This window comes from Conger conger, chromosome 15, assembly GCF_963514075.1.
Source record: "Conger conger chromosome 15, fConCon1.1, whole genome shotgun sequence".
Classification (NCBI taxonomy): domain Eukaryota; kingdom Metazoa; phylum Chordata; class Actinopteri; order Anguilliformes; family Congridae; genus Conger; species Conger conger.
Genome location: NC_083774.1, coordinates 11,293,020 through 11,309,668, shown reverse-complemented (window position 1 = coordinate 11,309,668; position 16,649 = coordinate 11,293,020). Strand labels below are relative to the sequence as shown.

At 46.8% G+C, this 16,649-nt stretch overlaps 1 protein-coding gene across 1 annotated transcript; it reads right to left on the bottom strand.

Moving 5' to 3' along the window:
* Positions 1–1,768: 1,768 nt before the first annotated feature.
* On the bottom strand, positions 1,769–16,419 carry gpatch1 (G patch domain containing 1). Its single transcript, XM_061221934.1, has 20 exons — positions 16,314–16,419; positions 15,582–15,716; positions 15,281–15,369; positions 14,916–15,076; positions 13,459–13,556; positions 12,983–13,041; positions 12,534–12,779; positions 12,150–12,300; positions 11,543–11,622; positions 10,554–10,758; positions 8,029–8,373; positions 7,536–7,714; positions 6,560–6,687; positions 6,063–6,199; positions 5,408–5,592; positions 4,648–4,924; positions 4,298–4,405; positions 4,092–4,201; positions 3,534–3,700; positions 1,769–3,215 (listed from the first exon to the last, which is right to left on the bottom strand). The coding sequence occupies exons 1-20, from the start codon at positions 16,381–16,383 to the stop codon at positions 3,182–3,184; spliced, it is 2,964 nt and encodes a 987-aa protein (XP_061077918.1). The 5' UTR covers positions 16,384–16,419; the 3' UTR covers positions 1,769–3,181.
* Between the last annotated feature and the right edge of the window lie 230 nt (positions 16,420–16,649).

Here is a 16,649-nt window from a genome sequence, read left to right as displayed (position 1 = left end):
AATTATTAGAAAATGGAAGAAACACGAAGTCACCGCCAATCTCCCTCGGTCTGGGGCTCCACGCAAGATCTCGCCTTGTGGGATATCAATGATCATGAGAAAGGTCAGGGATCAGCCCAGTACTACACAGGAGGAGCTTGTTAATGACCTGAAGGCAGTTGGGACCACAGTCACAAAGAGAACCATCAGTAACGCACTACACCATGAAGGATTAAAATCCTGCTGCGCGCACAAGGTTCCTCTGCTGCCAATAATGTAATGAAGAAGGCACATGTACAGGCCCGTCTGAAGTTTGCCAAAGAACACCTGGATGACCCAGAGGAGGCTTGGGAGAAGGTGATGTGGTCAGATGAGACCAAAATAGAGCTATTTGGCATCAACTCAACTCGCCGTGTTTGGAGGAAGAGAAATGCTGAGTACAACCCCAAGAACACCATCCCCACTGTGAAGCATGGAGGTGGAAACCTTATGCTTTGGGGGTGTTTCTCAGCTAAGGGGACGGGACGACTTCACCGTATCGAGGGAAGGATGAATGTACCAGGAAATTTTGGGCGACAACCTCCTTCCCTCAGTGAGAGCACTGAAAATGGGTCGTGGATGGGTCTTCCAACATGACAATGACCCAAAACATACGGCCAAGGCAACAAAGGAGTGGCTCAAAAAGAAGTATATTAAGGTGTAGCTTTGAGAGCTGAAGCTTCGAGTTGCCAAGCGACAGCCTCGGAACCTTAAGGATTTGGAGAGGATCTGCAAAGAGGAGTGGACCAAAATCCCTCCCAAGATCTGTGCTTGCCAATTAATGTTTCTCCACCAAGTATTAAGTCCTATTGTTCTATGGATCAAATACTTATTTCATGTGAAAATATATTACATTTATAAAATTTATATTATGTTGTTATTGTGGATTATTTTGTGATTCTGTCTCTCAATGTTAAAATGTACCTATGATTAAAATTCTACACAGTTCCATTCTTTGTAAGTGGGCAAACTTACAAAATCAGCAAGGGATCAAATAATTATTGCTCCCACTGTACCTTCAGAGAAGGAACATTTTTGAGCATACAGTTTTGAGCAATCTATACTATCCACATCTTGGACCTGCACAGTGGTCTGATAATCAGGGATTGCCTCACTCTTGCAATGCCCCCAGAAGCACGAAATATGATTTTGCCCCTCTCAACCATTTCCACCTTATAATATCAGTAACTCATTTCAACACAGGGAGAGACATATGGCATTACTAGAACAGCATAAAAGTTTTGGACAGAGCCTTTGATCATCTATAATGAGGCACATAGTAGGACAACTAAATCTCAATTCTGAGACATCAGCAAGGGAGTTTTACACTGAGCCTTATTAGAGGATGGAGGGAAAAGTGAAGAGATGGGGGGAGAAGGAGGGAATGAGAAACGGAGAGAGCTCAAATCTAAAGGGCACTTTAATGCAATTCCCTTCTTGGCAGTGTTCAGACAGCAGATGCCGGTTGGGACAAAATCCAAAAAAAAGTTCCTCAATGGAGTTTGTGAAAAATGATCTGCCATCTTCTTTCAAAACGATCATCAGGACTATCACACTCAAATTCACATTCCATCTGTTCAACAAAGCAATATGTTAAGACATTTGAATGTACTTTCATTTTGGTGGCGCTACAAATCTGTTTAGCTTCAACCGCTGAATGAAAATATATCACATTTCTTCCTCCCATTGCTTATAAAACTCTACTGAACGTTCTGCATGGTACATGTGTATTCATAAACGGTCACAAGGCTTGCATTATTTCAGTTTTAATGTTAAGACACGCACACACATGCACAGACAGCCGTCATGTCCATTTGCTTTGGGGAAAATCAAACCCTGAGGGTACCATGGTAGTACAACATAAAAATATAGTACAAATATGTTCAAGTGAGTGAGTTTGATTAACCTTTTTAGATTTACAATTCTATACCAATTACAGTTACCCTTTTCACTATGAATACGCAGATAGGCAAAATGGAGTGGCTAACTGGATTGCAAATGTATTTGCAATTGAGGGATTTGCATACTCTTTTAAAATATGGTAAGCAAGTGTTAAAACTGCATGATGTTCATATAACCCAAGATGCTTAAAATACAGCCAAAATGTTTGGTTGGAAACCAAGAAATGAGTGTCCCAGAGCAGCGCTCAAAATGCGGTCCTCTGCTTCTCAGCTCCTCCAAAGGGTCAACGCTGCTCCTGGATCGCACAGTTTCCTTCTGGTTACTAAATATTCATTGGACAATCGACACTACACTGCTTTCTACATTTTAACTGAGCATACTTTCTGACTGCTTCCAAAAAATAAAATATGAAACACAGATTTGTTTTGTTTTTTGCACATTGGCCTTCACAGGGAGAATTTTGCCCTCTGGATAAAATGAGTTTCGAATTTAATTTGAAAATTACATATCCATAACATATTACACAGAAATCCATTTATACAGTTAAGTACTGAAGCAATTCAGATTGAATACCTCACTCGAGGGTACAGCAGTGGCCCATTTGAGGATCAAACCAACCATGTCAGAGTTACAAGGCCAGCTCTAGCCGTCATGCTACACTGCTGCCTGATAGTTATACACACACAAAGCGAAGGAGACAGATCACGTTCAGGTACAGCACCTGATTTTACCATCCTCATCCAGTTAACGGAGCAGGTCATTAAAAGGTAGCAATTTCCAAAGTCCTTAATATCGACTATAATTATGAATGTTCTGGATAAAAAAAACTCACATTCTCGTAGTGCATTTTGACATCCACCACTTTGGGTGATATGAAATAATACAATACAATAATCGGGTATTAAAACGGCAAGACTTTGACGTTTAATACAAACATTAGCAAAAATCCAAAACCAAAACAAACTAAATTAAAAGTCCAAATATTTACAAACACACGGCCAAGTTCACATTTATTTAAAAACAAAATCTCCACCAGCTTGATAGCTGATGACTGAAAACAGTCTTTAGAAAACTGTAAAATAAAGAACGTCTATTCCCGTGGCTCTACTGAGCAGTTCCTGGCAGCGGTCGTAGGGAACGGAGGATTCATCTGTACAGAGCTCTGAACAGGGCAACACAATGTGTGCAGTATGTTAAGGACCACGTAACATCAGTGCCAGTGTCCTCACAGAGGACACATTTCCTCCGTTTCAACATGTTTTCACTGCACTTTCTTCCCACTGAGAGATTTCAACCTGCCAAAGAAGGGGAGAATCACAGGTCAATAAACAGTTCAGACACAGACCGAACGACGCCAGGGGGAGTGAGCACAGTACCCCAGGCATCCATGACAGGTGCAGAAGCAGCACGAAAGGCCAATAAGTCCTTCGCTGTTATAAACCTGTCAGTGACTCTTCCAGTTATCCCGTTTGCAGACAGTCACAGCTGTGCAACACCTACGCCGCACGTCGAGGTGGACAGCTCTATGACGGTGACCCGTGAAGTGATTTAAAAGCAGAACTGCACACTGGCGCCCAGCGCGCGCACGACAGGAGCCGCCAGCGAACTCTGACCTTTTCAGCAGCTCCGCAGTCGACAAAGCACCGGAGCCGTCGTCCGATTGGCTGCCGCTGTCCGCCGACGCGTCCGAACTGCTGCTGGAGACCTCCGCCTTGGTCTTGGCCTTCTTCTGCTGCGGCTGCTTCGCCTTGTGTTTGCGCTTCTTGTGTTTCTTCTTGTGCTGAAAGAGGGTGAGGCAAAGAGCCAATAAACACAACACGAGGAGGACCCAACCAGCCAACATCAGCCAACATTTCACAACTCACAAAGCTTAAAGACTCTCGACAAGAGACGAGAATCGTAAAAAGCTGTCCAAAAGCATTTGATGAAGACGCCTGTTGGCCAAGGTATATGAACTAAATACCTGAATACAATGAATAAGGCTATCACAGTGTTACCCTGGTCAGTTTTACAGTTGTAAACACTCAACATATACCATAATAATAAAATAATAAAAAATGGATTGCTTAATTGCTTTAGAAACAGTACTCTGCTGTATAAATGGACTGCATGTAAGAATCATCGGTTTGACTGTGTGGGACTAAGAGCGCAGCAGCTGCACTGTGTCAAACCTTTTTGTCCTTCCTGTGTTTATGCCCCTTCTTGGCCTTGTGTTTCTCTTTGCATTTCTTCTTGTGTTTCTCCTCCTTGGATGAGGGCGCTGAGGAGAGCTGCCCTGCCCCTGGAAGAGAGGGAAGACAGGATGAGTTGGGGGGGAAAAAAGCGAGCAGAGGTCATGTTAAATACATCACACAACATTACACGTCACTTTACTGACAGGGATATGATGGAGGCGGCAGTCTGGGCCCAAACTCCTCCTCCTCCTCTCTCCGGCCCTGGGGAGGGGCGTCAGAGGGACCGCTCGACACTGGAGGGGCCTTCGCTCCTGTGAAGAAAACCAGAGCAGCGTGTATACACCACGGACCGTAATGCACCCACTCATTCACCTCCATTATGTGGCAACTTTTATAGGTGTGCCGCATGAGTGGAGAACGTGAAGGCTAAGCCCCGCGGGTGTGGAGATTACTGGGAGCTTTGGCCTGGTCCCCCAGCACCTCGCCAGCGCCATCAGCCCAACAGCACAGCGGGCGTACGCCCGGGACCGATGGAGCGTGGGGGGACTCTAACCTGGCTGGGCTGGGGCTGGGGTGGTGGTGGGTGTCACGGGGGTGGAGGTGGGCGCGGGTGGAGCTGCTGGAGCCAGGTGGGGGCCCGCGCTGGGCTGGCTCGGGGCCTGAGGCTCCAGGGCACCTTCCTCCTGCTCGTCCTCGCTCTCCCCCTCAGACGAGGAGGAGGACTTCTCGTCGGATGAGCTGGCGAAGATGGCCTTGAACAAGTCCATGGGCGGCCGGCTCTCCTCTTCCTCCTCCTCCTCCTCCTGCTGCTGCTGCTGCTCCGTTTTCGACTTCATGAAAGAAAGGAGAAAACCCAAGAGTGTACTAATGACCAAGCACGCACAAAAATGAAATCCCTTCTGCACTTGAGGTAATTCACATTACCCAACAATTAGGATGATTACTGACAGATAATGATCACAAGCCCTCCTCCAGCAAAAGCAATAAACAATTATCTAAACGCCTGAAGCAAACCGTGGCTTGTTATTCAATCTCATGAAATTGCTTCCTCATGCAAGTAGGTCAGTGAGTGTCAGTAGGTCAGTACCTCTGCAGAAGTGTCTGGTGCGGGGTGCGAGTAGGTCAGTACCTCAACAGCAGTGCCGGGTGCTGGGTGTCAGTAGGTCAGAGTGTGTGTGAGTAGGTCAGTACTTCAGCAGCAGGGTCCAGAGCTGAGTGTCAGTAGGTCAGTGACTGTTAGTAGGTCAGTATCTCTGCAGCAAGGTCCGGTGCTGGGTGTCAGTAGGTCAGAGTGTGTGTCAGTAGGTCAGTACCTCTGCAGCAGGGCCCGGGGCAGAGTCGCTGGCCTCCTGGCTGCTGGGCTCTGGTTGTGTGGATGAAGCAGACTGGCCGCGAGCTTCACTCAGGAACTCACTGAGGGGGTCCTTCACCTGGCCGGCCTGGGCTGACACGTCCCACCTGGACCTCTTACCAGGTTCTGCGGGTTTGGGCGTACCAGCTGCGACAAGGACAGGAAGGAAGGACACACTTTATAATCAATTCACACCTTTTCCCATTAACCCACAAAGCCTGTCCATATTAAGTGACCATTAAACAGCAACTCTCATACTTCAGCGGCTTTCAGTATAATAACGAGGAAAACTGTAATTACCATGCACAGAACGGCCCTGGCAGACAGGCTGCCGGCACACAGTGACAGCCAGTCTGCGGGTGACACATTTAATTAGGCCATTCTGATGAACCTGACCTCATTTTCAGACGCCGTGTCCTGAAGACACGATGCCTGACTCACAGGCAGTGGGAGAAGAGCATGCTGTGAGCCGCACTTCAGGAGATGAGTGCCGTTTAAAGAGGGCTGCTGGTCCACAGAACACCATAGCGTTAAATAACGGACCCAGAAAGCGCAGTTTCGGGCAGGAAGGGGCAGGGAAAGCGTCTGAATCAGGGTGCTGGGACTCCAAGGCATACCGTGTTGAGCGGGAGCCACAGTTGGACTTGGAGCATCGTTCTTCCCACAGGAACCGCTGCTGCTGTCCGTCATGGTGAGGAAATTGAACACGGAGAACTTGTCTCTTTTTATCTTGGGCATTCCCACCAGCACTGACCTGGGAATTCCACAGGAACACAACACACTCATCCCGAGTCTGTGCCAACACAACGACCTTCGCCTCCTCGTAGGGAACGTGAAAATGCACAAATCTTGGCTTTTCTTGTGTTCACAGTACATTTGAGATTTCTTTTTTTTTTTTTTTTTTTTTTGGACAAAATGGTGCCCTAATTCTAGCCTATGATTCATTCTTCAGTCTGGGCAGCCACTAAGTGCATACTCGTCTGTAAAAGCACCATGAGACCGTTAACGAAAAGTGCATGCAGTATATCATTTCAAGGATTTTTCTTTTTTATAACGAAAAGTGCAATTTCAGAGATAGATTATTGTTGATTATTTTTAATACTCTTAAGTGTACCCGGGGTAGGGGTCAGGGATGTTGAAGCGTTTGCAGAGCAGTCTGTCGGGGTGCCACTCAAACGTGTCCCTCGTCAGTTTGCCAAACATCTTCATCTTCACTGCAGCCTGCTTGTCGTCGACATCACCCTGAGAGGGCCGGAGAAAAGCGATTACATCATTACACCCAGCACTGTCTGGTATTGGCTGGGCCAAAACTAGAGGCTGAACTAGGCTTCGGCGACAAAATGTTGTACGATAAGAGTCTACAGACCGAACTTTGTCCAATGATGTTTTGCTTTCACGTGTAGTCCAGAGACTTTGTTACTATGCAACCAGCTTCTCCTCAAACCTGTCTATTTTGCAAGCTAGCCATGTAAACAAAAGAGTTTCATTCATAAAAAAACACGCAGCCAACTAGTAAATTAGCGTCCTCAACATGGCAACCTCCACCTCCACCTCCTCCACCTCACGCTCACGACTACTGTCTGTTCTGGCTCCACGGTGTTGGAACGAACTCCCCGTTGAGGTCAGAACTGTACAATCTCTCCCCACCTTCAAGCGCAAACTGAAGACGCACCTCTTCAAGCAGCACCTCTCCCCATCCCTCCCAACCTCCCTGTGATCCTTAATTGTTGTCTTTGTGATTTATGTGGTGTTTCGGTATTTTTAGTTGGCTAGGTAAGCAGTTAAGCAGATAAGGCCCTGGTCCTTATCTTTGTTGTACGGGTAGCAATTGAAATTGTACTTCCCTCTAGGGTCTTTCAGCACACTTAGCCCTGGTTATGGGTATGCACTTTGTCGTACGTCGCTCTGGAGCGTCTGCCACTGTTTCATTCAACCAATCAGGTTGTGTGACACTTCTGCCACTTAAATAAAATCTACAGGTACAGGACAGGTACAGGACACCCATTGCCGACGCTCAAAATAAAAACCATCAAACTTGCATCTATATTTCGCAGACACTTAAATCCTCAAAGGGAGGCGCGGGGGCCCACCTCCTGGTCCCGCGGGACCTCCACGGTGTCTCCGTCCTCCTCCCGCTTGCCCCGGGTGAAGCGGCTGGACAGCGAGGAGCTGCTGGGCTGGTACAGCACCGCGGCGCGCACGAACTCATCCCGCTCCCGCCCGCGCTCCCACTCCGTCATGGAGGGGTCCAGACTGGCATCCAGCGCGTCTGCACACAGCGACGGCCATTAGAACAACTGACCGCTTCACCTTTTCTGCGTCTTCCACACAGAACCGTCCGTTTGTGATTAATAATGCCATGGTGAACAAAAGCGGCAATTTGCAATGAGGTGAGACTATTTTACTCATATGAAGATTTGCCAACGGGTTATCAAGCAAAAACAAGCTTAAAACAAGCTAACATTTTTTACTTAAGAAAGACATAAGTCTCATTACATGACTAAAACAGTAGTTAGACTGGCTTTTTTTTGTGTGTGTGTTGATGAAATTCCCACGGCAGTCTACGTAAAAACTGAGCGCTACCTTTGTCTCCCTGCTTGAGCTTGCTGATGTACATGTCGTAGCGCGCCTGTTTGTGAGGGGTCTTGTCGAAGGGCTTGAAGGTCTGGGCGGAGTGCGCGGTCGGGCTGCTCCAGGCCGTCAGGGCCTGCTCAGCCCCGGCGGGCAGGAACCGGCTGGACAGGGCATGCTGGGAAGAGGCCCTGGCGGCTGCAGCGGCCGCCCCCGCGGCGGCCACTCCCGCGGCCACCATGGCCGCACGCCGATCTTCAGGCGAGCTCTCCGGCTTCCTGTCCTCCGTCGCTCTCCGCAGGCCCGCCAGGCGCTCCTTATCCTTACTGTCCAGCAGGTCAAAGACTGAACTGGGCCCTGAGGAACACAAACACAGAAACATCACCCACTGCACAGTGAGTTGAGCTCGAAAGACCACAAACACTCATAACCAAGCAGGAGAAACAAATATTACCAACTTTTATCATAAGCACACACACGCACAAGTGATTTTTGAAAGTTAATTTAGGTAATAATGGAGCAAGGATAGGGATCACACAATACTGCATTTCTTTAAAAATGCGAACTGTAAGTCTATGGTTGTATTAAAGCTGTGCAGTGTGGGTAGAGACCAGCGGAAGCACAGACAGATTGTGGAGCTCAGCAGGGCTGATCTGAGTTTACTCCACGGGGGAAGGGACTCAGACAGGGGAACTCTGAGAAGGAGCTCTTGCAGTCTGGCATTCAGCCCTGTCCTCAGGCTCCTTATCTCAAAGGTGGCCGTGACATCAGATCCGTGCCTCCTGCTGCTGTTTAATAGATCTTGACAAGCTCAATTGAGGGGGATGGATCTTCACAAGGCTTCTGCCTTCTTCCCCCAAGGGCACTGTGGGATACTGGAAGACTTCTGATGGGAAGATCAGGGTGAGAGCTGTGGCTTCACACCCGACAGCTGCTTAATATTTTTTATGAACACTAAACCGACTAATCCATAAATTACCCAAGAGCAAAAGGTTCAATTTTGCATTCAGATAAAATAATCCTCATCATAATTCTCAATGCAAGAATGTCCTCAAGCTCATAACATTTTTGAAAAAAAAATTTCCCCATAAAATGAAATCACATAAGGGCGACGTTCCTCTTTAAAATGACAAAATTACAGTAATAACCTCCCGTCGGGGTCTTTAACACTCCTCATGTTTTCCCCAGATAAAGACGGATGATATTCAGGCTCTCAGTGTGACAGGCGCAGCTTGGCTGTTTGTCCCTCCTTGGGCCGATCAGCAGCCGTGGGGGAATGGCGTGGTAGAGCAGCAGGGGGAGGAGCAGGAGGAGGAGCGGGAGCAGTGGGAGGAGCTGGGGCAGAGGGAGGACCAGGAGCAGTGGGAGGTGCTGGGGCAGCAGGAGGACCGGGAGCAGAGGGAGGGGCGGGTACAGTGGGAGCAGAGGGAGGGGCAGGAGGAGCTGGGGCAGAGGGAGGACCAGGAGCAGTGGGAGGTGCAGGAACAGCAGGAACAGCGGGACGAGCAGTCATTAGGCCTGTTAGACACTAATTACGGCCGGCACACGGTGAGCTGGTGAGTCACACAGCGCCGGGGGGGGGCGGGCAGGCCAGGGCTGCTGCTGGTGTAAATTATCTGCCTCATCCTGAGCCGAGAAGCCAGCAGGAAGCAGCACCTTCGCCCCGACCTGGGGAGGCTGAGAGCTTTGTGATTAACGCAGCTCTCTGCGGTGTGTCTGACGTCCATGGAACAGGTGTAGAGACAAACACACACACACAAACACAGACACACACAGACACACACACACTCCGAAGCACGAAGGTGGCAAGACGCAGACACACGCAGGTGAAGTGATGATCGTTGATAGCGCTTGACGCACAGAGCTGCTCCCTGTGGCGGGGGAGTTTTGCCTTGCAGGTCGAGTACAAACCAGCGCTTCTGCTACACTCAGTAACACTGCCCGCCAATACAGGATTCTCACTGTGGCAGCAAGCAAATAATATGACCCAATTTCTCATTAATAATCCGGATGCCATGGTTACTGTATGTAGGAACATGCAGTAACAGACTCCCCAATGCACAGCCTATCCAAAGTATCGACACTTGCTCAGACATCCAAGACTTCCCAGATATTGCCGATCATAGACAAGCTCATTGAGCAGAACTTAATTTGACATAATATGAAGCTCAAAATTAAGTGGTTTATTATTAAGTTTTATTATTTGGTTAAACATTTATGTTTGCTTTGTACTCATACACTCACGTGCGCGCACATACACACACACACACACACACACACACACAGCACAAGCTTAACACCCTTCCTTTCAAATGCTGTCCCCGGTGCAGAAAGGAGGTTGGGATCTGGTACCTGCACCCTGGCAAAGCAGCTGACAGGCAGGAGGGCAGGTGGAGGTTGGGTACTGCACCCTGGTGGGGCAGCTGACAGGCAGGAGGGCAGGTAGGGGTTTAGTGCTGCCCCCTGGTGGGGCAGCTGACAGGCAGGAGGGCAGGAGGGCAGATGGAGGTAGGTTAAGGTAGGTGGAGGGAGGGTACCTTGCAGAGACGACTCTCCCAGCAGCTCTCTCCTCTGCGGGGCATCCAGCTGGTGCCGGCCCTGGGGCTGGGAGTCCTGGGTCATGTGCCCCACCGAGGCCTGCAGGGCCTGGGCCACCAGGGGGCTCACACTGGACAGGTCCACCACCGGCCGGAAGTAGTGCACGGGCCTGAAGTCCCTGGGCAGCTCCGGAGGAGGGAACACCTGGAATATTCATCACGTCTGGTGTTTAGAGCAAACGCCTACAACATTAGGGACCATGGAAACATTCGGAAAATTCTGCCATGGATTTTAATAGTAAGAATACGTAATGAAATGGCAAAGTTAATGGTACATTCACACACTTGGCCTACAGCTACCAACTACTACAGTTATTTTAGCGAGTGACCAAAATAAGAATGAATAAAAGAAAAATTCTGAATTAATAATTTCAGAGACTTTCTTTCATGATGATGCACATTCTATTAAAAAACGTCCATACCTGCCCTCAAAACATTCAACACTTTGGAGATATGAACAGGATCTCATTATGCCAAAATTGAAATGTTTTTTTTTTTTTTTTTTTTTGGAAAGATTCAATTAAATACGATGAACTGTTGCAACCAAAATATACACAAAATTAAGTTAAAATAATTATGGTAAAAAACATAAATTGGCAGAGAAAACGAAGTGACGAAATAAAAATGTTTGCGATTTGTTTGTTCATTGTTTGTTGTTGAACCAGATTTCAGCTAATATACATGTGTTGAAATTCCAAATACAAACGTGATTTTAAAAGCAGGACCAGTGTTTCCGCAGGCAGTATACTGAACTCTTAACTGTAATGATTTAATAATACTGAGGATTGAGCACATCCATGCCCAAACAGGCCTGGAGAATGCCAGTGGTGTTCCCTTTGAGTGAGATTCTTCAGAACCATTTCACAAGCATTATGAAGTGGGATTAATGAGCCAGACTTTGTTCCTGACGGAGTAGAAAAGAAACCCACCGTTTTATTGTCCTTGTGTTTGGAAGCCAGCGTAAAGCCCTCCAGTATTTTACCCAGATACGCTGCATCTTTACTGGATGCTAAGGGGCGAGGAGAACACAAGGACAGGCTGTCAGATGTGATAAAGCAGGATTAATGTCTTATATGTGTAAAGGCATCTACCCTGACAAAAAAGCCTTTGTTTGCAGCTCGTTTAACCAAAAAAAATGATATCCTTTTAATTAAGGAGCTATTCCGATTAAGTACTACACCAGCGGTACAGTGTGTCTCTTCTTATAAAGCTCAACAAAACCTTCATTCTTCCCTTACTGAGATAAAAACAATGGCCCCATTCAGTGGGAATCTCGACTGGGATAGAAATAATCACAGGAGTTCCGAGTAACTCCGAAAGACATAAAACCACTGAATTACCGTAATGCATCAGGGGTCTGCCTCATCTACAAAGGGCAACCAGCGCCCACTGAAGCCCGTGTACGTTTGCATTACAGTGAATGCCACTTTAATCGCACATGGTGACTTAAAATGCAATTACAAACTACAGTGGAGCCAACACAAGGCTTTTGGGATGAGAGGTGTCTGTATCTCCAGTCGGTGAGTGTTCTCGTACCTCTCTTCTTGTTACGGTACTGCTGCGGAGCAGTCCAGCCATACAGTCCGTCTCCTGGCTCTTCCCCCCCCAGCACTTTGTCATAGTTGGACAGGGCGTCTCTGTGGTAGATATCATCATCTTCCTCCTCCAGCGCGCCTACACCAAACGCCTTCAGGAAAAAACTACCGTTACAGTCCCCGTTGACTGAAAGGTTTCTGGATTACAACACATAATTGTTCAACAACATTTTACTAATGTGCAAATGTATCTCTAAAGTGAAGATATTTACTTTCTAACTCACAGTCTGGCATATACCACACAACCACACAGTCAATATTAGAGCCTATGACATACTGGATGACACTGGAGATATGAACCCGCCCCAGAGGGCTCTGTACTGACCTGGCCTCCCACCCCGCCCCTCCGCCGGTTCTTGGGCCCACGGTCCCCCAGCAGGCTGCTGGCCCTATCAGAGTCCAGGGTGAAGAGGTTGAAGTGCCCCGCCCCGGCCGCGCCCATCAGGGCCTGCTGGGGGTTGAGGCCGCGGTACCCCAGCCCGTGCAGGTCGTCTTTGGGGGTGAAGTCGATGGGCGTGACGTCTTTCGGAGCGAACGTCACGTCATCAGGGACGTACTCATCCTCTTCATCCTGTCAATCAACACCGACATTCACCATCATATTTACAGAATAAAAGCACAACTTTCTAGTTTCGAGTTCCAGACACGTCTGCATGTTTGAAAACCTTTCGATCACATTCAAAAACAACTACTGCTTTGTTTTTGTAGAAAATCAACAGTCACAGGGTTGATCACAAACTGTTGCACAACAGCATCATATGAAGTCATGATCACCTCAGATTCCTCCGATCCGTTCGGTGGCAGGGCACAGCCATGACCTCTTAACCCAGCATCTGAGAGAAACAAAGAGTGCCAAATGACAATGACATACCAGATGAGGAGAGACCTGGTAACAAAGAAAAATTAATGATTTAACTACATGATTCATTTAAGCGCAGCCTGTCGCCTAGTGGCTAAGATAAATGACAGGGACCCGGACAGTTGGTGGTTCAAGACACTTATATTCATTAAGTTCAACATGGTTGTCATATAAATGTGTTTGCCTATCCATTTAAGTCCAAAAAAAGACATTTAATTTTTCACATTTTGGAAATCTTGGTGGGAGAGGTTGTCCCCTGCTTAGTGTAATTAACTGTAAATTGCTTTGGATAAAACCAACTGCTAAATAACAAATTATTATTATCACTTAATGAACAGATTAATTTAGGCTATTAAAACACAGGTACTGTTTCTGTAAAAAGAGGACTCACCGCTCCTCTGCTTGGCAGCTTTCCTCTTCACACGAGGCCCCACGCCCTGTCCTTCTTTCCATCCCATCTTCCTCAGCAGCTCAACCCCCACAGAGATCCTGACACAGAGAATACACACATCACTCCTCCTGACACACATCACTCAGCTCAACCCCCACAGAGATCCTGACACAGATTATACACACATCACTCCTCCAACACATCACTCAGCTCAACCCCCACAGAGATCCTGACACAGATTATACACACATCACTCCTCCAACACATCACTCACCCAACTCCCACAGAGATCCTGACACAGATTATACACACATCACTCCACCGAGACACATCGTACTCACATCACTCCTCCGACACACATCATACACACATCACTCCTCCGATACACATCATTCAGCTCAACCTGCACTGAGATCCTGACACAAATCATACACACATCACTCCTCCGACACACATCACACACACAATCACTCCTCCAAAACACATCATTCAGCGCAACCCCCACGGATCCTGACACGGATAATACACACATCACTCTGACACACATAATATACACACATCACTCCTCCAACACATCACTCAGCTCAACCCCCACAGAGATCCTGACACAGATTATACACACATCACTCCTCCAACACATCACTCACCCAACTCCCAGAGATCCTGACACAGATTATACACACATCACTCCACCGAGACACATCGTACTCACATCACTCCTCCGACACACATCATACACACATCACTCCTCCGATACACATCATTCAGCTCAACCTGCACTGAGATCCTGACACAAATCATACACACATCACTCCTCCGACACACATCACACACACAATCACTCCTCCAAAACACATCATTCAGCGCAACCCCCACGGATCCTGACACGGATAATACACACATCACTCTGACACACATAATATACACACATCACTCCTCCAACACATCACTCAGCTCAACCCCCACAGAGATCCTGACACAGATTATACACACATCACTCCTCCAACACATCACTCACCCAACTCCCAGAGATCCTGACACAGATTATACACACATCACTCCACCGAGACACATCGTACTCACATCACTCCTCCGACACACATCATACACACATCACTCCTCCGATACACATCATTCAGCTCAACCTGCACTGAGATCCTGACACAAATCATACACACATCACTCCTCCGACACACATCACACACACAATCACTCCTCCAATACACATCATTCAGCGCAACCCCCACTGAGATCCTGACACAGATAATACACACATCACTCTGACACACACAATATACACACATCACTCAGACATTACTCCTCGGAGACGCATCACTCAGACAATACTGCTCAGCGACAACCCAGTCACACCTGTTCCCTGAGACTTGTGAATGTGAACAGTGATGGTATGCCCTGTGGCACAGCTATCCGAACAGGACTGTGCGATTCACACGCACCTGGCTGGGGCAACGAGGTCCTCCAGCAGTGTGTCTCCAGGGATGGGTGCTGTCAGAGAGGTGATGGCACGGGCCTTGTCCCGCATCTGATCCCTCCTCCCGGACGCAAAGTCATCAGTGGTGGTGATTTCACGGGGCGCAATGCCATGTTCTCCAAAATCCTACAATGAGCATCAATCAGTTATAAGACAACGAAGAATGAATAAAGAATGGATCTAGCTACATGTTAAAAAAAACAAAACATGGTCAGTTAGTTTTTGGTGAGAATTGAATACTGAACCTTGCCCCTGAGATGTTCATTCGGTTTAGAAAAATGTAATGCAGTTCCCTGACCAAAGCATTTCAATAAAGGCTCAAAACGTTACCTCATCATCCATGAAATCTTCAGGTCTGAAAGTTTGCGGTTTGTCTGCTTTCTGTTGCCGTGATGACACGAAGGTTGACGGTGCCCATCCTACAAAAAAAACAACAAAAAACGGTGTGTCTCAAGTCTGTGTTTGAATACAGTCCGTATCATCCATCTGATGTTTCAATGTAAAGGTACCATCTATAGCGATACAACGCAAATTTGTACGCACCGTCCACCAATTTCATCTAATCTAATCTAATCACTGATTTTACAACAAATATTATGGAGAACAGGTCAAAAGCAAAACGAATACAAACCTTCTTTGGATCCCACCGTGTTGAAGTAGCCAGCTGAAAAACCACCAGTGAAGGCTCCATGGAACCTCTTGAAACGTCCCTTCTCATCCTTGACGGTCTGGTCCTGAATCGGGATTGGCTTCCTAAGCTTCTCATCTCCATACAGAGAAAACGTACATTCACTTTTTACACAAGTAATAGTCTACATTGTCCATTGTCGAATTATTATTATTTAACAAAGCATAAACCTGTAAGTTAAGTCGATCAGCAAGTTAAGTGGGCAAACTAAGTTAATTACAGTTAGCAAGTATGACTGACATGCTCAGCGTGAAAAGTGGCATTTTCCTGACATTATATATTCGGTCACAATCTAGCTAACTAGATCAGCCAGCTCTCAGTGTTCTTAATAGTAACTTGAAAACAAGATTTTAACTTGTGACGCAGGCCACCTTGCTGGGTACCTTCCTATGCCTTCCTGATTATCGATTTAAAGTTGACTTCAGAGACTAATTGCAGAGTGACATTGCAGGTTAGCTACGCTAGCTGAATTTAGATTCTGCAAATTCTGGCAAACTAACTTAACGTTAGCTGTACAAGCATGGAAATATCGCTAGCAAGAATAGCTAACTAATTTGCGGAATGAGCATTAGCCACTTGTTAGCGATTATTCAGAGACGTGGATTATATTGCCACGTTATTTTAAAACCACCTTAACGAACAGGGGGATAATATTCGTTATGAATGTTTCAATACCTTCTTCGAGAGGTTCTAATGGGGTTCCATAAGTCACAAAATCTTCTTCACCATCACTGTCAGACGCCATGATGCTACTACAACAACAGTGGCCCGAAAGGTTCAAACGTCTTGCTGAAACAGTTTAAATTGTTATTTTATTGCAGACTTTCTGCCACCTATTGGTGTGGATGAACTATTGTAAAAATAAGGCTTAATTTTTCAAAATACACACTATTTTTTTAAACCAGGATACATTTGAAAAATCTATATTTTCGGAATAAAGCATCGGCTTTTAAAAAACATGAATTTCCTTTTGAAAGCAAAATATAATTTATCTGGACGTGAGCATGTTGA